This window comes from Bactrocera tryoni, chromosome 5 (assembly GCF_016617805.1).
Source record: "Bactrocera tryoni isolate S06 chromosome 5, CSIRO_BtryS06_freeze2, whole genome shotgun sequence".
NCBI classification, from domain to species: Eukaryota; Metazoa; Arthropoda; class Insecta; order Diptera; family Tephritidae; genus Bactrocera; species Bactrocera tryoni.
The window spans coordinates 63365921-63390102 of record NC_052503.1 but is presented as its reverse complement, the minus strand read 5'-3'; the positions used below and the strand labels follow the sequence as shown (position 1 = coordinate 63390102).

The window sequence follows — 24182 nt, the reverse complement described above, 5'->3', positions numbered from 1 at the left end:
ATTTTCGTGTATAAATATGCCTATTTATATTATTAGGCCAGTAATATATATAGCAACCTACGTATTTATTAATAAGCTTGTTTGATGAGGTGAAATTCATAGAGTTGAAACAATAATTGTTATTGTGCTGTTAAATTTTCTACCGAAAAACTACGCCCAAATGAAGTTTTTAACTTTTCCTTTACATTTGAACGAGCGAATTGAAAAGGTACGTACTCAAAGTCCTCTATGCACTCTGTACACGTCGGTTTAGCGCGAACTAAGGTCATGATGGAATCGGAACAGATAGCTTCTAAAGCATGCACGTTAACTCAGGATTTGGGTTAGGGTCCCCATGTTGTCTATCTATCCACGAAAGGAGTCCGAGATTAGTCTGTGGATTCATCGTCAATGGACGGCATACTAGCTAGAACTTCAGCAGCGTCACTTGATATCGTTCGGAAAGCATTTGTTACTCGTATAGCAGTGAGCCTATGCACATTGTTTATTTTTTTTGCTTATGCTTTAGGGTATATGTATAGGGCCTCTATCCATATACATAAGTAAGTACTGTATACAATATTACAGAACTCATTGCTTTTGCAACTAAAGCTAGCCCCTATTGGCCACCATTCGCGTGCATCTTAAGTAAGTTCATTTTATGCTGGTTAATGGTTTATAATGTGATTGAACGCAAAATTTAAGTCGTTAGAGAGTTGCCGCTGTTTTATTATATTGAAAAGTAATGATAGTGGGTATAAAATGATTATTTTTTACAAACTTATTCAAACTATTTCATATTTTTCCTTTGTAATAATTAATTTAAGCTAAAATTATTTAGCATCCAAAGTACCAAGATTCAAGAAATAAATTACTTTCAAAACTTTTAATATAACAATAATTCGGGTATTCTCTATTAAAATTTATTAGGCTTAATCATTTTACAGATAAATATGTATCCTTATTTTTAAACATTCCAAGCAACTGCTTGTATGCATACTCGTATCCACTTTCAATAATAAACACTTAGCTGAAAAAGCTAAAGCGATGAAGCACAACAATCCTTAAAAATGCAATAAACTGGTTTGTCTACATTATCCTTGAACTGGATATTCTTATGCAACCAAATTAGTTCTGCATGTCTATTTGAAGCGCCCCACACAGCGGTAAACTATTCCAATCAATTGTTCTACAAATACTCGAGCCAGTGTGCACATAGCGGGCAATTGGAAATGAAAACGAAAACGCTTGAAATTTGCAAACACAAAACTGGGTCAACATAAATTCGCTATAATTAATCGCTTTGCCATGCACTTTAAGCAAACGGTGAGAGGTTACGTGTATGCAGTGACCTTTCCAATTGCACAGTTATGGACGCGCTGCAAAGGTGCGTTTATTGTGCGGCCGAATGGACAAAATGGCAATATACAGTGTGATAATGGAATGCATAAGGTGAACAATGAAGAAGATAAAAAAGATTTTGAAGAAAAATGGGCAGTACTTGAAATGAAAGTGGGTTCAATGAAAAATACTTCGGTGGCTCCAGTTCGTTGTAACAATTTCGGACTTAAAGAGAGTATAAAATTAATCAATCGTCGAAAACGAACAAATAAACTCGAGCTTATGTAAGTGTTAAGTATTTTCTTTAATTTTTGAGTGTTATATACACATATGTATGTATAAATATGTAGAAAAGTATTCAATAGCATGTCCAAATTTTTCTATAGTAAGACCAGATTTTCAATTTATTGTTCAAATGGTAATTTACACCAGAGATGTAACTAAAGAAAATAAAATTTAGCAGAATTTTGTTGCATAATTTTCGTTTTAAATTCCAAACATTTGAATTGTTAATTAAGTCGAAAATCTATACCGTTGGAAACTACTATGGCTTGAAGGGTGTAGAAAGTTCATAGTTTTTCTATGTTCTGCCTATTCTAAATTTTATGATATATGATAACTATCGGTAATTATAGTATGTTGCTTCAATAAATAATGAGTTTTATACTCTTGCAACTTGTTGATGCAGAGTATAATAGTTTTGTTCAACTAACGGTTGTATGTATCACCTAAAATTAAGCGTGATAGATATAGTGTTATATATACAAATGATCAGGATAGCGAGAAAAGTTGAAAACAGGGTGACTGTCTATCCGTCTATCCGTCCGTCCAAGCTGTAACTTAAGTAAAAATTGAGATATCTTGGTGAAACTTGGTATGCGGGTTCTTTAGTACAAAAAAAATTACGAGTTCGTGGATGAACCATAGCCACGATCGCAAAACGCCATTTACCGAAAGTCTATAAAGTGCCATAACTAATTAATACAGAACAGTAATTTCGCACAGTAGATCGCAGTTGCAAGGGGGACCTGTGGTGGACATGGCCTGGCCTTCTGATAAGTTTAATGTACATATTTCCATTATTAACTTAAGATGCAACAACCAACCCAGCACAAATACGAGTATTATAAAAACTCCTACCGACTGCGTAAAAATTGATGAAATCGGATGGTAACCCCGCTCACTCACAGTAATCACTAAAGGTACTGTAATACTACAATAAATCAAAAACTAAATAAGGAGGCTTTATAGGAGCCGGGATAAAAAGTGGGCGATGAGCGTGCCACCGCCCGCTTTTTGGAAAATAATATAACTCGGGACCCGACCAACCGTTTTCGACTAAATTAAGTAGGTGGTATTTTTCTCAAATTCTTATATCACATTGCGAAATTGGGCGAAATCGGGCCACAATCACGCTAACTTTCCATATAACAAAAATTTCAATGCCACTTTATTCGTTCACTTTCCAGTGTTCAAATCAAGAAGTAATTAATATGACGTTATATAAGTGGAAATTTTTAATATGCCTTTAATTTTGAATAACGCCACCTTATGACCAAAAAGTCCAACCAAAACTGTTCCAGCCGACAAATACCGGAAATGTGGACGCCAGTATATAGTGCTGATTTTTGACCGAAAATATCGGTCAACGTATGGTATATGTATACAAGTCAAATACAGAGAGATTCCTACCCTGTCAATACTATCTCTGTGTATCACAAATGCTTTGAATTGGAGTCAATACTTCCCAGAGCCCTCATTTACGTAATATAAAGATTTTCAAACTACGGGGCGATTTGTGTTGCATATATCGGCCAATATCTTATTAAGATTTAGTGAGCTTGTTTTACACTTAACAGCGTATGAAATGGATGGATTAAAGTGGACAAAAACTTGACCAAGCCCCCATTTAACAAACACATAACAACCGGGTGACTTTACTCCATATGATTGGTGATGGTACTTTAATGAACCTCTGGGAATACTTTATTAGTATATGGTATATTAATAGAAGGTAGTCATGGAAAAAATAAATAAAATTGTGTATATATATATATAATAACAAGTCCGTTCTTTTCGAATGTAACTTTATTAATTGATTACAATTTCCAATCCTTACAGCTAGGAAGTTAACATAATGTATGTGAGCTTAAAACTAATGAGTGCAAATGTTTATTGTTGTTGTTATTTTTTAAGAGAAAGAGAGAATTTAGTTTAAGGAAAGATCAATTAGCAAGTATGGAAATTATGAAATGAGAAAAAGAGATATGAGAGGATAAGTAAGACAGGTAAAGAAAGAATGAAGAAGGAAGTGTATGTTGTTGGTAGTGGGAGTATTGGTATATGACTATATATATACATATATATGTCGTTGAACTTATATAACACGAAATTTCCTTCCATAACTCAAAGTTTCTCTCATTTGAAATTTTGTTGTAGATGATTCGAGTTAGGAAAGTTCAACTGTATATATAATTCCTTGCATTCCGATCGTCTGGTTTACGATCTGCACCTTAAGATACTTCCTGGCTTTGATTGTTGCAAGTTGCAAGAGTTCGGTTGCACCGAAGCTAATATACCCTTCACAGGTGCATTTCTTTTAGTAACTATGTGTTCAGTTTGTATGGAAGCTATATGCTATAGATAACCGATCTGAACAATTTCTTCGGAGATTACATTGTTGCCTTAGAAAATAATCTGTACCAAATTTGGTGAAGATACATAGTCAAAAGTGAAAGTTTTCCATACAAGAACTTGATTCCGATCGTTCAGCTATATGTTATAGTGGTCCGATATCGGCCGTTCCGACAAATGAGCAGCTTCTTGAAGAGAAAATTGCTTTTGCAAAATTTCAAAAGGATATTTTAACAAGTAAGGAAGGGCTAAGTTCGGGTGTCACCGAACATTTTATACTCTCGCATGATAAAGTGATAATCGAGATTTCATTATACGTTATTTACATATTTTTCAAATACCGTATTTGTGGAAAGTTTTATTCCGCTATCATCATTGGTTCCTAATGTATATACTCGTATTATACAGAAAAGGCATCAGATGGAATTCGAAATAGCGTTATATTGGAAGAAGGCGTGGTTGTGAACCGATTTCACTCATATTTCGTACATGTCATCAGGGTGTTAAGAAAATATTATATACCGAATTTCATTGAAATCGGTGAAGTGGTTCCTGAGATATGGTTTTTGGTCCATAAGTGGGCGAGGCCACGCCCATTTTCAATTCAAAAAAAAGCCTGGGTGCAGCTTTCTTCTGCAATTTCTTCTGCAAAATTTAGTGTTTCTGACGATTTTTGTTAGTCCGTTAACGCACTTTTAGTGATTTTCAACATAACCTTTGTATGGGAGGTGGACGTGGTTATTATCCGATTTCTTCCATTTTTGAACTGTATATGGAAATGCCTGAAGAAAACGACTCTGTAGAGTTTGATTGACATGGCTATATTAGTTTCCGAGATACGTGCAAAAAACTTAGTAGGGGGCGGGGCCACGACCACTTTTCCAAAAAAATTACGTCCAAATATGCCCCTCCCTAATGCGATCCTTTGTGCCAAATTTCACTTTAATATCTTTGTTTATGGCTTAGTTATGACACTTTATAGGTTTTCGGTTTCCGCCATTTTGTGGGCGTGGCAGTAGGCCGATTTTGCCCATCTTCGAACTTAACCTTCTTATGGAGCCAAGGAATACGTGTACCAAGTTTCATCATGATATCTCAATTTTTACTCAAGTTACAGTTTGCACGGACGGACGGACAGACAGACATCCGGATTTCAACTCTACTCGTCACCCTGATCACTTTGGTATATATAACCCTATATCTGACTCTTTTAGTTTTAGGACTTACAAACAACCGTTATGTGAACAAAACTATAATACTCTCCTTAGCAACATTGTTGCGAGAGTATAAAAACTGAGGGACTAGTGACAAACTTAATATACCCTGTTCAGGGTATAAAAATGCTCGGTTCCACACGAGCTACTAAACATTGTATAACACCTTGCAAGACATTGAAAAACATATATATTAATATCTTCCTCGTACGATATGTAAAGTTCCGAAAGCTTATACATTTGATCAACATCAGTTTGAATTCGACGAAATAAAGTCATATTTTATGTGAGCTTCCAAGAGCTATTTATATTCATAAAGCCACATTTCGCAGAAAGAGTAACGATGGCATAAATATAACCAACACTATGAGTATAAATTAATGCCTGTAAATTGCAATGACGGCTTGTGCGCCTATAATTATGCAATCAACAACTTAACTCCCACACAGTTAAATTGGAATTTGTGCTGCATTCTCACACACATACATAGGCGAATAAAATATAAACAAAAGAAATGATTTCCATGCAAACACATTGAATGTCGTTGCCCACACCAACAATGGCGGATCAAAGAGCCGCCACCAAAGACCGCACATACACTGGCACACAACCACCAACGCACACATCTTCGTGTCGCTGCATTCGATTATTTGCACAAGCTTGACAGTGCTGTTGGCCGTAATGTCGTCATCAGCAGCAACTGTGGTAGCTGTGGCAACAAACAAACTGCACACATATACATATATGCATACATACAACAATAACAAGCAGCTGTATGTTGTACATGGTTAACCTTGCATACTTTTGTGCAGCAAAATAAATTGCAAAAAGTCAGCGAATGGAAAAAGACAGCAGTGAAACATCGTAAGCAGGAAATGTGTGCGGTTGCTCTCTGTATATGTGTGCTTATATGAGTGCTGCTGCTGACGTGCGCTCCATTGTAGCTATGCGCCTATATGTATACTACACATGTATATGGCTTTCGTTTGATGTGGCTGCAGCAGCGGGTGGCAAGCTTGCGGTTTGTGCGCGGCGCAGGCACCATTAGAGGGAGTAAACACAAACAGCAGCGAAAGTGGCAAGGCGAAGCAAAAACAACAAAAACTAAATGGAATTGTATCTGTGTGTGTGTGTGTGCGCGGCGCGTATGTTTATGCCTCTGACAACTTCATGGCGCAAGGTTAGTCATGTACTCGTCTCAGAAGTTGTAGCATGTGCTGCTGGCATGACTGACTGCCTGTCGGCGCATGCATGGAAATATGGGACAAAGTGCATGTGTGCGTGTTTGACTGTTGCTAAACACTGGACTACATTTCTTTTGAGTACGCGCCTTAAGCTTTTAGCTTTCGATAAATTTTCTTCAATCACTTCTTCAATGCAGCATGCAATAGCGTGGACGCCTAAAAGCCTGCTTTTTTTCAATTAACTTGCACTTGAAGTTTTTAGATTTGAGGTGGTAAATGCTTATACTATATATGTACATACTTGTATATAAAAGAGTGTGTCTTATATATGCAAAGACAGTAAGAAAATCCGTGCAATCTTAAGGTTCATATTAGCGGATGATTGAAGCTTGAAAAACTAGAAGTTTCTAATAGCATTTTACGCTCAGAAACTTTTTTTTATACTCTTGCAACAAAGTTGCTAAGGAGAGTATTATAGTTTTGTTCACATAACGGTTGTTTGTAAGTCCTAAAACTAAAAGAGTCAGATATAGGGTTATATATACCAAAGTGATCAGAGTGACGAGTCGAGTTGAAATCCGGATGTCTGTCTGTCCGTCCATCCGTCCGTCCGTGCAAGCTGTAACTTGAGTAAAAATTGAGATATCGTGATGAAACTTGGTACACGTATTTCTTGGCTCCATAAGAAGGTTAAGTTCGAAGATGGGCAAAATCGGCCCACTGCCACGCCCACAAAATGGCGAAAACCGAAAACCTATAAAGTGTCATAACAAAGCCATAAATAAAGATATTAAAGTGAAATTTGACACAAAGGATCGCATTAGAGAGGGGCATATTTGGACGTACTTTTTTTGGTACATATCTCGGAAACTACCATAGCTATGTCAACCAAACTCTACAGAGTCGTTTCCTTCAGGCATTCCCATATACAGTTCAAAAATGGAAGAAATCGGATAATAACCACGCCCACCTCTCATACAAAGGTTATGTTGAAAATCACTAAAAGTGCGTTAACCGACTGACAAAAAACGTCAGAAACACTAAATTTTACGGAAGAAATGGCAGAAGGAAGCTGCAGCTAGGCTTTTTTTTTAAATTGAAAATGGGCGTGGCGTCGCCCACTTATGGACTAAAAACCATATCTCAGGAACTACTAGACCGATTTCAATGAAATTCGGTTATAATATTTTCTTAATTGCTGATGACGTGTACGAAATATAGGTTAAATCGGTTCACAACCACGCCTTCTTCCAATATAACGCTATTTTGAATTCCATCTGATGCCTTCTCTGTATAATATATAGTACATTAGGAACCAATGATGATAGCGGAATAAAACTTTCCACAAATACGGTATTTGAAAAATATGTAAATGACGGATAATGAAATCTCGATTATCAATTTATCATGCGAGAGTGTAAAATGTTCGGTGACACCCGAACTTAGCCCTTCCTTACTTGTTTTACTTTGAGAATCCTGCGACAATTATAAATGAAATGAGGGTTGGGCTTAGCTTGTCTTCCAATAAAAATGGAGACAGTCTGATTTCGTTATATCGACATGGTTTGAAATTAGGAAGAAAACTATATCAGGAAGACATATTAATCGCTCTGATTCTGCAACACTGATAAGCTTTAATAATGCTGAAGAAGATGAGCTCGCCAGTTGAGAGTGTTTTTATATTTATCACTTGTGAACGGTAAATCAAATGAAAGTTTTCTATATATACTTCTCTTCAGAAAAACAACCTTGGTGGTGAGTAGTTTGGGTGCCGCTGATCACTTGCGGAGTTTCCTCTACATATAGTACGTATTGGTAGTGGTTCGAAAGCTATGCTGAATTCACATAATGAAACAAATTTCTGAACACTTTTTCCATGGAAAAAATTATTTGGTCGTTCAGTAAGTAATTTAGTTTTTTAGTGCAATTAAACATGATTTTTTTTTTTAAATTTTTTTTTAAATTATATAATCTATATAGGCTGAAAATTACTAGAGCACAACATAGCATTTTCTAGTCCATTTTACAATTAGAAACATTTTTTTCTAAGCAAATTTAGCGCCTTTCCCTAGAAGAGACTTTCCAGTTCCACCAGTGGCTTCTTTGTGCAACGAGTGCACAATACTCAATCACGCAAATGCAATTACACATGCAACAACAATAAAAGCAAAAAATTTTTTGCACTCTCAGCATATTAGCGAGCAGCGCTCATACACATCAAAACGCACATCAAACGCACACTCTTTCTATGAACAAACTTAATTTAAAACGATATTTTTTCTGTTTTGTACCGAACATTGCATCGATAAAGCATGCATCTCACTTGCATGTCGACATATTTTTTGCTCCACCATAAAACACCTTTTGTCATACAACGCTCATATTTAATAAAATACCCTCCCATCGGTCCTTTGCCTTCTAGTTACTAATTTTTCCACCCTTGCGTGTCCAGACTGTTGGCATTGGCGCTACTGCCAGTTGCTGAGAATTGCAGTTCACATTCGTGACTTTCGTGGCAGCAACACAAAAGCTTGGAGGGTAATTAAATTGATTACGCCTCTTTGAGTGCGAGTTTAATGCACTTTGCATCCGCATTTGCTACCCATCAGTTGATGCAACTGACAGCAGCCGGTCGACGGTAGCGTGATGGGTCCGCTGCACGACCGTTACTTACCGCCTATGGTGTTAAGTGCTTGCTGGTTAGAACGTCAATACTCTTTTGCATGCGCTCTCTTCTTTTCTGTTGAGCTTTGCGCTTTGTTTTAGCGACTCTCATCCTTTATTTCTCATGCAACTCAATAGGAAATTGAATTTAATGCTCAACGGCACACACATACAAGAGTGGGGAGTATAATGGAAATGTGGTAAATATGGAGGAAATCTATTTGCTATTTGCAATTGCATGCGGAGAAGTGGAGTGTTTTGCACTGACTGAGAGTTGTGTGGATAATGAATTTAAATTGCTGCGTAAGAATATATGCTACGAAATTTTGCAAGCATTATGAAGCGCTTTAAGCTAATTTTTCGGCTTATCAAGTGAGCATCCGCCGTGCATGAAGTCAAAAAAGAATGGTAAGCGTTAAGGAGCGTAAGTTTTCTCACGGAATTATTTCTCTTCATATTTATTTTAAATAAAAATAATTAATTCATCAACGATACAAATATTGATTTAAACAAATATCTGTGAATTTCTGCGCTAAGCTAAGGATGCTCTCAGATGCTGAAAATCTCATTATTTTTAAACGAGTTAAAGCTACACGGTATTGTCATCATTATAACCAGCAAACCAGCCGCAAAATATCCCTTTTATAGTTGGAGACTTAGCATAACCTATCAATGATTGCTCATACCACCAAAAATACATATGTTTTCATCTCTCAATCTAAGTAGGAAATTAAATCTGGAGATGTAGACTAGCAAGTCTAGTTTTTACCGTCAAATCAATTTCAGTTTCCTGTTATCTTTCAAAGCGAGCTTCAAATAATTAGAGACAGTTTGGACCCTTGTTAATATAAAAATAAAGATATCTTTCCTTGAAACCGTTAAGTTAATTTGAAAATACAACATTTCCGATTATTGGCGAGCTATCCCCTAGTTACAAGCTCAAAATTCTGTGAAAATTTTCACTATTTTTTTCTAATTTTATTGGAAATAAAAGTTCTAAACCAACAAAAAATTGTTTTGATTTTACCAGTCGTAGGTTTCGAACTTCAGTACCTCTTTAGACATTTTCAATACACAGAAGGAACAGTCGTATACCTTATAAGTGGTATATATAAATGATTAGTGTGACAAGCTGAATCGATTTATCCATGTTCATGTGTCTGTCTACATATACGCGAACTAGTCTCTCATTTCTTCGTATTTTTTCTGAAATTATTAACTTTGACGGAAAGTAAATAAGTGTTCTCGAAGTAATACTACTAAAAAGTTGATTTTACAATATTACATACATACATTATAACATTTTAATTAATTTCCACAATAAGCTCTCACTTCAAGGCAGTTCTTTCCTCAACTTTTCCAACATAAATTTTTGAGCGGAAATATTGAACGCAAAAAAATGCAAAAATCTGCTGTGAAACGCTCCAACAACTAAGGAGGATTTGCAATAATTCCACTCAAATTAAAAGTTTTAGTCAAAAAACCGAAATTGAAAACGAATATACATACATACAGTCCTACACCAATATTTACTTAAGCAGCGAAAACACCTCAGCGATTGCTCAAAACTACAACGCACGGGTAATAAAGTGCAATCCCAAAAGTATTTGTGTTTGTGCACGTGCCGTTAAGTGCTCCCCAGTTGCTAGTTACCAGTTTACTAGTTAGACCAATACATATCTTTCATATGCATTTGCTATCAACAGTGTCTGCGCGAAAAAGCGCAATTCTCGTATTTTGACTTATTCTTTACCGATTGCTTGCATGCGGAAATTTCGCTGAGAGTAGGAGCGTAAGGAACTAAACGAGAAATGGGTGGCAAGTGCTGTTAGTGACTGCTGAGGCATAGCGTTTGGGAATGTAGTTGCAGTAACTTTTATGTATTTATAATACCAATACATTTGTATGCATATGTGTGTATGAGTGTGTGTGTAATTGAGTGGTTCTATCTCGGCCTTTCGCCTGATCATCAACTTCTGCTTCATGTAATCCCCAAAATACTTGCATATACTTTTGGTTTGCTGGGAATATGACGTGTGCAGCTGCTGCAACGCTTGTGAAACTTTTGAAATATTTACTGTTATATTGTGGGCTTATGTGTATACGTATAAATGTGATTGTTTTTGTTATTTTAATTTCTGTTTTTCGTTTTGCAAGTCAAGTGTTAGACATTGCAGTGCCCTTACTCACTTCAAAATACCACCGTTGCACACTTCCGTTTCAGTTTAAACATATTAACAAGTCTGTAGTATTGCATTTGAAATTATAATTTAACCTTTTTACTATCCTTCAAAAAGTTGCAAGTTGCTTTTCGTGATAAAGTTGCTGACTTAATTTCTCTGAGTGATTTTCTTTCCCTGGAAATTTTCATTAAGTTTTAGGTTTGTATGTATCTTCATCCTTGTTTATTTGAGCAAATCTTTTTTCAAAATATTGGCAATTATAACCACAATTAAAACAAAAAAAAATTCCGCTAGATGGCGCCAAGCACCACTTAAGGGGGGAGCCTGTTTTAGAAACTTCAAAAAATCGATTATTTTTTTTTTGCTTAAATCTCTTTAAAAATAATCTAAGAATATGTCCCCAAAGTTTTAGATGGGAATTCGAAATATTTTCGGAGCTAGAAGGGAAATAGTGACCGAGCGTCTAGCAGATATGTATCGGGTGATTTTTTAAGAGCTTGATAACTTTTAAAAAAAAAAAAACGCATAAAATTTGCAAAATCTCATCGGTTCTTTATTTGAAACGTTAGATTGGTTCATGACATTTACTTTTTGAAGATAATTTCATTTAAATGTTGTCCGCGGCTGCGTCTTAGGTGGTCCATTCGGAAAGTCCAATTTTGGGCAACTTTTTCGAGCATTTCGGCCGGAATAGCCCGAATTTCTTCGGAAATGTTGTCTTCCAAAGCTGGAATAGTTGCTGGCTTATTTCTGTAGACTTTAGACTTGACGTAGCCCCACAAAAAATAGTCTAAAGGCGATAAATCGCATGATCTTGGTGGCCAACTTACGGGTCCATTTCTTGAGATGAATTGTTCTCCGAAGTTTTCCCTCAAAATGGCCATAGAATCGCGAGCTGTGTGGCATGTAGCGCCATCTTGTTGAAACCACATGTCAACCAAGTTCAGTTCTTCCATTTTTGGCAACAAATAGTTTGTTAGCATCTTGGTTGACATGTCACTTCAACATACCACCTTGCACACTTCCGTTTCAGCTTAAACATATTAACAAGTCTGTAGTATTGCATTTGAAATTATAATTTAACCTTTTTACTATCCTTCAAAAAGTTGCAAGTTGTTTCTCGTGATAAAGTTGCTGACTTAATTTCTCTGAGTGATTTTCTTTCCCTGGAAATTTTCATTAAGTTTTAGGTTTGTATGTATCTTGATCCTTGCTTATTTGAGTAAATCTTTTTTCAAAATATTGGCAATTATAACCACAATTAAAAAAGTATTCCGGGCTAAGATGGCGCCTACCACCATTTTAACTCTCCCTGTTTTAGAAACTTTCAAAAATCGATTTATTTTTTTTCAAATACCGTAAAAGTCTCTTTGTAAAATAATCTAAGAATATGTCCCCAAAGTTTTAGATGGGAATTCGAAATATTTTCGGAGCTAGAAGGGAAATAGTGACCGAGCGTCTAGCAGATATATGAGCGATTGGGCAGAAAGCGAAAACTTTGACGCGCGATTTCCCGGTTTTTCATTTTTACGATTTTTCTTAATTGGGGGGCAGGATAGAAAAAAAAAAGTAAACGTCCTATCGAAACGAATCAAAATGCGTAGTATTTGGACTTAAATTCTCTTATATGTGAACCTAAAATACCTTAAGAGAGTTAACATTAATCCGGTTTTTAAACTATTTAAAGTAAATTTTTTTTTAAATGCACTTTTTTATAATCTGCGAAAAATTGTTGAATTTTTCACTTTTTGTTGAATTTTCTTGATTCATCTAGGAATTACACTATTGAAAATTAAAAATTGTATTTGTTTTTTTGTTTCAGATGAAAATTGCGACCTGCATCTTGCCCGCCACACAGAAATTGCACACTCGAAGCGCTTCCGTAAATTTCTTCAAACATGAAGAATATCCAATGCATAATAATGAAAAAAATTTGGAAACTCTTCAAATATATTAGAAAAAATTCTAAAAGTTTCATTTCAATGAGACATTTTTTTCCTTTCCAAAAAAATCCTTGAAAATATAGATTTCTGGAACCCTCTAAAGCAGGCTCTCCCCTTAAAACAAAAAATCATATTCGGTTTAGTAAAGAAAAAACCATATTTTTTTTCAATTGAAGAATTTTGCTTATAATCCGAATCCGAATACGATATGAGGTTTTCAAGATATAAGATTTCGTGCTAAAATAATTTTTCAGACAGTTTTGTGATTGCTTGACTCAATCTAGTTTGAATACTCGTCACAGATGGGCCCCAGAGAAGAAAACATATGTCACATTTTGCAGTTTTTCTTCGATAAAGGCGAAAACTCAAGGTAATGTTCCAGCGTTCCATCATTCTCCCTGAATGCTCTGCATACGCCGAATTTTGTAAAGGTAGGATTAAGAATAGGTGCCCTGTGACGATCCCTACAATGTTACCAAGCTCCTTTTTACCTAAAAGTAGAAGCTTTAGTATTGGCGCTACGCCTAAATTGTCGCTTGGATATTCACTAGAACGTTTTTGGACTTGGTGGTTAGAGGGAAAGCCCACTTGACACTTTCTGTTATACCCACAATTTCGGCGTGAAATACTGAATTGTGGTAATTTAGTTTGAAGCTAACTTTTGCTTAAGAATTACAGCAGAAGAAGCCCGCTCCTGTTCCTATTACACTATTAGATCGGTCAGTGATTGGAAGTGACTTCGCCACTGGTACTGTCGATTACAGAACCACTGGTCCATTTTTCTCTATTGGAGAATAAAAACGTAGTGATTACTTCCTTATGTGTCTATCTTACTCGGTCGCATTGCCAATTTAGCTCGAGCTCGTTAATAAGGTCGAGTATGATACCATGCTCATTATGCACAGTCTGACTCCAATGACTTAAATGATGAGTCGGCTGGTCGTAAGCATTGGCCGGATGTCAAGGATAATGTCCAGAGCCTTAATTGACGTAGTTTTCATTAAGTATGAAAGAGTAACAGCGTTAACGAGTATGAGTGTGGGCATGAATGATTATAAGGTTGAATAAGGAATATGATATTTAACACCTTTCATAAATAAAACCGTTTTGAAATCAATCAATCATACACAAATACACTTTAGCTTTCACTCACCAATATTAACGATGCCATGATTAGTTAATTCCCAACATGATTGGAGGCGTAATATGCTCAGACTATGACTTTGTTTCGGCGAGAAATAGCCCAAAGCTGCGTCGGTGACATGATAAGCCTGTTTAATTGAAAAAAACATATGAATAAAGAAATTAAGAGACTTACATATAATTACTAAAATTGAAACACTAAATCTACTTATTCAAATTTTTATAGATATATTTTATACTTCATTGCTTCTTATATACGCCAGTATTTATGAAAAATGACACTCACCTGCAGTGAAAATTCATAGAGCGATGGTAAAAGCTGTGCGACTGCACCCACCGCTTCGTCGGCGATATTAATACAATCCGCGAGTGAGAGGGAGACAATGCGCGGGGTTAGACAGGCCCACAGACCAGCCTCAGTGACTTCATTGCAACCGGCGAGCTCGAGTTCGAAAAGACTCTGCAAGTATATGTATAAAGCGAATCATGAGTAAATATTTTCTTTTTATGCTTTTGCAACATGTTTCTACGAGTACGTAGTATAGTAGTTTTGTTCACCTAACGGTTGTATGTATCACCTAAAGCTAATCGATATAGATATAGGTTAACTATATACAAATCATCGGGATGACGAACTGAAATCCGGATGTCTGTCTGTTCGTCCATCCATTGGTCTATCTGTGTAAGCAGTACCTTGAGTAAAAATTTGTGTAAAAATGAAACTTGGTACATGTGTTCCTTGGCAAAAAACGGAGTACAAGTTCGTAAATGGACGTCATCAGATGACTGACACGCCCACAAAATGCCGTTAACGAAAAGTGCCATAACATAAGCACTTAATTATGTTATAAAACTGCAATTTGGTGTGAATATAAATGTAATCGGCCCATAACTCCGTTCATTCCTCATATAACGGTACTGTTGACAACTACGAAAAGTGCGATGTATCAATAACTAAGTACCACAAAGGCTTAACATTACCATACACAAAATATGGTATAACAGGGTTTTGTAGGAGCCGTAGTAAAAATTGATAGGGAATGGCACAGCCAATTTCAAGTGAAATCACATAACTCGCGACCCGCCCGACTAATTAACAAATAAATTACGTACGTGACATTCCTATATTACACTATAAAAATTGGCAAAATGCGGGTAGAACCACGCCTACTTCCCAAATAATTTTAATTCCATTTGATTCTTTTACATTTCAGTATACAAATCAAGAAGTTCAAACAAAATAACACTTTGGACCAATAGTGCTTTCGAAGGCACCTTATGGTCCAAAATTGTTCAAATCGTACCAAAGCTCTGCACGCCGCCAGGGACCCTAGTATCTATAGTTGACATTTAACCGAAAATATCGCTCAATGTGTGAGATATATAATTGAAATTCAGAGATAATCCTTTCCTGGCAACAATATGTCTTATGCCAAAAATTGGTTCATCCGGTCAATACTTCCCGAAGCCCCCATATACCTAATATAAATATTTTACAACTTTCGTGTGACTTTATACCGCATATATCAGCCAATATGTGAGCTATCGCAATGAAAATAAAAAAGCGTGTTCTAATCATAACAGTGTAGCCCCCATACAACTAACATCGTGGTTTTCGAACATCCAACTAACTTTACTACATATGATTGGCGAGTGAATGTGACATACATATTTTAATGAAGCCCCCAAAACATATTAGAAGTCCATTTATGGTAAATAAATAAACTCACGTCGATACTACGCCCAACCACCACTTACTTCATAAAACGATTTTCGTTTTTCTAACAAATCTTATGGAGAACTCGGTCTGTGTGAGTTTTAAATTAAAAATAAGTTTCAAGTATACCTGACCAATGTTGAAATAAATGCAGTCAGCCTGTTTTTTTCTCTGGCATCAAAACATCCCATAAAATTTTCGTTTTTCCACCTGACTTTAAACCGTTAAACTTTTCCATTTATTTGTCATAAAAATTATGTGATTTAGCGCTGAATTAGAGTGGAATTGGTCTGTCATCTGGTTGATTATATATGTATGTATACAAGGTCTGTCGCAAAAGAAACAGAACTTTTTAAATATAACTGTTTCTGTGGGCGCCACCTATTGGTGGGTATGTGAAATAAAAAGTTTGATCTCTTGTTGACATTTCGTAAAAATGTTAAAACAATTGGATAACTACAATCGATGTTATCGATTAAAAAGTGACAGCAGCTTTTGGTCATCGGTCATAAAATGCAAAGAGCAAAATTAAATTTTGTTTTAAACTTGGGAAAACGTTTACTGAAACATTTCAAATGATGAAAGAAGTTTATGGTGATCAGTGCCTATCCCGGAGTAATGTGCATGAGGGGTTTAAGCGATTCCAAGAAGGTCGTGAGGACCTCTGTGAAGATCAGAAGTCGGTCGCCTTCAGAAGTCAAAAATAAAGACAATGCTGATTTGTTTTTACGATTCCGAGGGTATTGTACACCGAGTGTTCGTCCCACCAGGCCAAACGATTAATGCTGTGTCTTACCTTGGTGTTATGAAGCGTCTTTTGTCACGCATTCGACGTGCTCGACCACAATACCAGGCAGGGTCCTGGCGCCCGTTGCACTATAATGCGCCTTGTCATCGGTCGACGCTTGTCACTAATTTTTTGACAGAAAACTCCATATTAACCATTAATCACTTATCCTACTCACCTGTTCTGGCACCCTGTGATTTTTACCTATTTGGAAAACTTCATTTGCCCATGAAAAAACACTGGTTTCAGGACATTTCAGCTATCCAAAAGGCGACGACTGATATTCTCAAGAGCATTCCGAAAAATGACCTTAAACGCTGTATCGAAGCATAAGGAAACTACTTTGAATATAAAAATATTACTTTAGAAAAATATTAATTTTTTTTTGTTTTTTTTTTTATAGTCCTGTTGCTTTTGCGACAGATCTTGTGTAATATTAAATACTGAACTCCATACAACATTTTCAGTTTCTCTGTGAAGCATTTCTGCATTAGCCTAAGTATTTATCCCAACATTGCTTGCAGTCGTTTTTTTCCATATATAAAACCTATGTTATGTAACCGTATATTTTTAAATAACGCCAAATTAAGTATATATTATTTTATGTGCATAAAATATGTATAATTAATGCTAGCGAAATACATATCATAATTGCTTCGATAGTCGGCCCACTCGCAACGTAAGAACCATTGAAACTAATGGTGCACGACGGTAACTATGGACAATGGCTATGCTAAAGGCAACAACAATAGCAAAAAATGGGAAGCTTAAAAAAATAATAAATTAAATATAAAAAAATTGTCTGCACCGTAGCTAAAATACCCTTCACCGGTATTCCTTTAGGTATAAAAAATCTTTACCTGATTCGGTCAGTTTATATGCCAGCTATATACTACAATGGTCTGATCTGAAAAATATCTTCGGAGTTGGAGCATTGCCTTGAACAACTACCTAATTTTATGAAAATAATTTGGCAAATGAGAAATCTAATCATACAAGAATTTGATTTTGTTTTGTATGACAGCTATATTCTATAGTAGCCCGATATCAACGATTGCTCAAAAAAGCAGCTTCTTGGTAAAAAAGGTGGCAAGCAAATTTCAGATCGGTAACATAAAAACAGAGAGTCTTAAATCAAATATATAGAGGGGGAAATGATGAAATCGGCTCAGCTCTCCAGGCTTATAATTTATACATATATTTGCATGTATGTATACTTACTGTTCAGGGTGTAAAAAGCAATTTAATGGCACTATACGTAAAAAAACAAATAATCATTAGCTATATAAAATATAAGCAAAAACTAAAATCAAACCGCACAGCTTAATTGGAAACAGAAATTTCAACAACAGTTAGCTTTAACCCATATTTATTACGCAATTGCAATTTTGCAAGACTTTGCCCACGTCATCAACACTTGGCGCATGGAATAGTATTCGTGCCGTTAGTCATAACAATAATAGCAACAAAAATATTGAAGATTAACATGCAGTGCGAGCAGCTGTAAATTTTCCACGCAACTCAAAGGCACGTCAACAAAGGTTTTGGCGCGCTGGTGGACTGTATGTCTCACTGGTTTTCTGTATACACACCGTCTCATTGCCGCTCCATGCATATCTCTTTCAATCGCTGTGACTGTTAGTACAACTCTCAGCTCAGTCGAATTTCAAAACAGCATGCGTAAGCATACAAATGCGTGCGTCCGCCATGGCGTATACGTGATACAAATTATTTAACAAATTATTACTTAAGCGCGTGGCAATTGAGCAACCAGGCAACCGAGTGCGTCGTAGCATTCATGCAACGCCCTAACAACTATACAAATTACCGACTAAAGCTGACGTTCACACAACTCTGCTGACGTTCAAGCAAGTCGTTTAGAGGGCGCCAGCCGAGCACAGCTGCACAAACGCACGCTGGCAGGTAAAGCGGTTTAGCAGCGCTGATATGTAAACTCGGCGACCGCAATTAATAAATCCTAAGTTGCTGTGGGAGTTTTGTAATAATTAGACCTTGTGCTTACTTGAAAATTATTTACGAAAATATATCATATAGTAGGAACGTGACGAAACATGGTTGGAAAGTGGGAAAATATAACAGAAATGTCAAGGAAGAAGTAAGGAAGGGCTAAGTTCGGGTGTCACCGAACATTTTATACTCTCGCATGATAAAGCGATAATGGAGATTTCATTATCCGTCATTTATATATTTTTCAAATACCGTATTTGTGTAAAGTTTTATTCCGCTATCATCATTGGGTCCTAATGTATGTAAGTATATACTCGTATTATAAAGAGAAGGCATCAGATGGAATTCAAAAAACGTTATATTGGAAGAAGGTGTGGTTGTGAACCGATTTCACCCATATTTCGTACATGTCATCAGGGTATTAAGAAAATATTATATACCGAATTTCATTGAAATCGGTATAGTAGTTCCTGAGTTATGGTTTTTGGTCCATAAGTGGGCGAGGCCACGCCCATTTTCAATTTTTAAAAAAAGCTTGGGTGCAGCTTCCTTCTGCAATTTCTTCCGTAAAATTTAGTGTTTCTGACGTTTTTCGTTAGTCGGTTAACGCACTTTTAGTGATTTTCAACATAACCTTTGTATGGGAGGTGGGCGTGGTTATTATCCGATTTCTTCCATTTTTAAATTGTATATTGAAATGCCTGAAGGAAACGATTCTATAGAGTTTGGTTGACATAGCTATAGTAGTTTCCGAGATATGTACAAAAAACTTAGCGGGCGGCGGGGCCACGCCCACTTTTTCAAAAAAAACTACGTACAAATATGCCCCTCCCTAATGCAATCCTTTGTGCCAAATTTCACTTTAATATCTTTATTTATGGCTTAGTTATGACACTTTATAGGTTTTCGGTTTTCGCCATTTTGTGGGCGTGACAGTGGGCAGATTTTGCCCATCTTCGAACTTAACCTTCTTATGGAGCCAAGAAATACGTGCACCAAGTTTCATCAAGATATCTCAATTTTTACTCAAGTTACAGCTTGCGCGGACGGACGGACGGACATCCGGATTTCAACTCTACTCGTCACCCTGATCACTTTGGTATATATAACCCTATATCTGACTCTTTTAGTTTTAGGACTTACAAACAACCGTTATGTGAACAAAACTATTATACTCTCCTTTGAGTATTGTAAAAATTATCTGAAAACTATTTTTTATTAAAAATTAAATATAAAGAAAGAGTTTGGAAGCTTGAAGGGCTGATTAATATTTATGAAAATTTCTTATGGCAATACTGTACGTGGATCTTTAAATTGTCAGCCAAGCAGTAATCGGTATCATAATTGATTGATGGAAACTCCAATCGAATCCATCTCGTAAGAAGCGACGCTAAGCACTTTTAAACACAGAACTGTTTGTTTTCAAACTCTACCTTTGAGTTTAATATATTAAGTCAGCGTTTGCTAACATCTGCGACAAAAGTTCGAGATTCGCATCATACAGCCTCTAGGAGCGTGGTCAGTTAGAATAGAAGTTATAATTTACTAACTTAACAAAAGAAATTCATTTAAAAAAACCTGAAGAGCATTAAATGGAATGAAGTGGCTGCTATCGATCGATGTCATATCCGAGTCTGTTACGCTTTGAAAAAAGCGAACTCGAAAACGAACATCATATACTCAGAAATAATCATCATCTTCATTGACACCAAAAACCGTGTGTCGGTCTGTGAAGAAACAGAGAAATACTGTTGGCAAGAGTTATTTTGTGCTTGATCTATAGGCTTAGAATATTGGTGAAATTTATGTTGTTTCCGAAATATACAAAGTTCTAAACTTTTCCAAACGTTTAGCTGCCAACAGTGACGTAGTTTCCAAGACACGAGGACTCTTTGCTTGTGACCTCCAGGTACATTGTCTTGCCTTCGTTCAGCATAAGATCAACCTCTTTCGGTTCTATTCCTAGGCAAGAAAAAGCTGAGCTGACGGATATTGAAGAAGAATGAATCACGCTGTCAAAAACCTGATCTGTTATCGAACGGCTAGGAGAGGTTCTCTTAGATTTTTACGGAGCTGATGGTGGTACTCAACGTAAGCCTATAAATTTCGCAGGGATACCAAATTTAGCCACGCGCGGAACCTGTCAGTGCTTTTGAAAGCGGCTTTGAAATCGACAAAAATGGAGTTAGGCAAGAGAGGAAAGTTCTCTGAGCGCCATTTTCTTGGGAGTGGCCAGGAACGATTCTTATGTCTCGAGTAGCCCACGACTTACAAAAAACTTCGCAAGGAGGCGGGCTAAAGTGAGAAGACGAAACATAACTTGTACTTCAAAATCTGAGGGACAAGTTTGCACATATACAGACAGACGGACTAAACGACTCGGCTCGTCACGCCGATCATTTGTATATACTCGTATACTTTATAGGGTCTCTGAAGTTTTTTTCAGGGTGTTACAAACTTGATATACCCTGTTCAGGATATACTAAAAATATTGCAAAATACAACGAACAATGCTTTCGTACTCCTCCAACAACTCATCATACTTAACAAGAAGTAGAATTTTTGCAAAATCAAAAATAATACATATTTATATATAAACACTGCTAAACTAAATTGAAGCACCAACAAATTTACAGCATTAAATTTTAATATTTTATTTCAAGTAAAACTTTTCAACTGCCCATTGGTGCATTATCAGCTGCTGTTGTTGCTTTTAACAAAAGTTTTCTCAGCTGTCATTTAAGCGGATTACCTGTGGTGTTTTCCCATTAATTCATCTGCCACGCATATACGCGCATATATAGTCGTATATATCTATATATACTCGTATAACAACTTCACGAAAGGTGCTTAATGCATTTATGGTTGTATGTGGTTAAAATATACATACATACTCATGTACTTGAATTTCAGCATCAAGGCCAGAATTAAATAAGTTTTTGAATACACGCCTCCATCGCTTGCCACTGCTGTGTTTCTACGAGGTTAGTTGGATAGAACGTACAAATATTGCTGAAACCAATGATATACAAGTATTAGGTAGAATAATTTTCCGGTTTTCAATCGCATTCTGGAAAGTCAATTCTGAGGTTAAAAGCTTTTCATAACTTTTATTAACTGAAGTTAAGCAGAGCCAAATAAGTTTTAAAGACAAGCTGTAGATAACTACTTCTTCTCACATATATTTATACTCTCGCAACAAAGTTTCTGAGGAGAGTATTATAGTTTTGTTCACATAACGGTTGTTTGTAAGTCCTAAAACTAAAAGAGTCCGATATAGGGTTATATATACCAAAGTGATCAGGGTGACGAGTAGAGTTGAAATCCGGATGTCTGTCTGTCCGTCCGTCCGTCCGTGCAAGCTGTAACTTGAGTAAAAATTGAGGTATCATGATGAAACTTGGTGTACTTATTTCTTGGCTCCATAAGAAGGTTAAGTTCGAATATGTGCAAAATCGGCCCACTGCCACGCCCACAAAATGCCGAAAACCGAAAACATATAAAGTGTAAGCCATTAATAAAGATATTAAAGTGAAATTTGCCACAAAGGATCGAATTAGGGAGGGGCATATTTGGACGTAATTTTTTGGAAAAAAGGGCGTGTCCCCGCCCCCTACTACGTTTTTGTAAATATCTCGGAAACTACTATAGCTATGTCAACCAAACCCTGTAGAGTCGTTTCCTTCAGGCATTTCCATATACAGTTCAAAAATGGAAGAAATCGGATAATAACCACGCCCACCTCCCATACAAAGATTATGTTGAAAATCACTAAAAGTGCGTTAACCAACTAACAAAAAAACTTCAGAAACACTAAATTTTATGGAAGAAATGGCAGAAAGAAGCTGCACCCAGGCTTTTTTTTTAAATTGAAAATGGGCGTGGCGTCGCCCACTTATGGACCAAAAACCATATCTCAGGAACTACTACACCGATTTCAATGAAATTCGGCATATAATATTTTCTTAACACCCTGATGACATGTAAAAAATATGGGTAAAATCGGTTAACAACCACGCCTTCTTCCAATATAACGCTATTTTGAATTCCATCTGATGACTTCTCTGTATAATACGAGTATATACATTAGGAACCAATGATGATAGCGGAATAAAACTTTACACAAATCCGGTATTTGAAAAATATGAATACGGATAATGAAATCTCGATTATCACTTTATCATGCAAGAGTATAAAATGTTCGGTGACACCCGAACTTAACCCTTCCTTACTTGTTTTCCTTGTGTTTTTACCAACAGACCTTAAACTCATACTGTTTCAACGTCAACCCGCATTAAGCCGTACATACCTACATACGTATATATTGCTAATCTCTTGTCAGTTTCGGTTTAGGTTTAAAATAAATGCAAATGTGCACTTTATGACTTTGACGATAAGCCCTAAATTTTATGCTCAAAAATGATTTTAAAAAATTTAAAGTATTTTATAACTTTTGTGTAAACAATGTATTAAGTGTTGAGTTCGGAATACGGAAAAGAGGTATCGTTATAAATGGATTTCGCCCATTATTAACAACAAAAAAGGCGCAATAAATTACGCATTTTAAAATGGTGCTAGGGAGAGTTTGAAAACAGTTAATTACGCTTTTACAAATGGTTTTGAGAGAGAGGTGGCGAAAGAGAGAGCGAGCCATCAAGTCGGCTTAATGAATTTTTATGATATAAAATTTCATATTATCAATATCTCATGACATTCATCTGATTAAAATACACATTATGTTGCTATTATTGCTTAAATTTCAAGAATCAACTAAAAAAAAAGAAATTGAAACTGAGGCAAGAGATCTACAAGACTCAGACTAACCTGTACAATCATTCCCTTACAATAGATTAGATTAAAATCGGCTGCACTCGAAGACAGCACACTGTTTGATAGAAAGCTGAAATCCTCATATTCTCATTTATGCCTATCCACATTCTCTAAGTAACACATATAATAATAATAATAATAATAATACCCAACGATTACCCTCCTCCCGCCCAACCGACGCGAGGGGCGCAATCCGCGAACGAGCGGAATTAGCCGAGTCATAAAAGGCAAGAGAGTTTTAAGCGTTGCGATCTTAAGCTTCTCAGCTACAGAAACAAAAATTTCATCAGCCGAAATTAAGAATTAGATTAAAGTTTATAATTATTAAATGTTACTTGTTAAGAGTAGATAAAATAATTTTTTTAATAGTAAAGAGTGAGTCTGTTAGATCAAATGTGCTTGAATGAAAATTGAAATCATGACATATTCGGCGGAATGGTTCGTTTAACTCAAAACTTGTTCTAGAAAATTTTAAAAGTAAGGGTCTAAACTGCTTGGTAGGGCGAGCGGGAACGTTAAAATTAATATCAGATAAGAGAGATGGGCTACAGGCTGACCCATTCATGAGTTTTACAAGAAATATTATACCAAGCAT

At 36.1% G+C, this 24182-nt stretch overlaps 1 protein-coding gene across 1 annotated transcript in view; it reads right to left on the bottom strand.

Moving 5' to 3' along the window:
- Positions 1 to 24182, bottom strand: part of LOC120778124 (F-box/LRR-repeat protein 16-like) — a 220707-nt gene that overhangs the window by 106740 nt on the left and 89785 nt on the right. The window contains exons 3-4 of the mRNA XM_040109827.1: positions 14572 to 14745; positions 14296 to 14413 (exon numbers count right to left, since the gene is read on the bottom strand). Of these exons, the coding sequence (XP_039965761.1) occupies positions 14296 to 14413; positions 14572 to 14745 (292 nt within the window). The remainder of the gene's footprint in view (positions 1 to 14295; positions 14414 to 14571; positions 14746 to 24182) is intronic.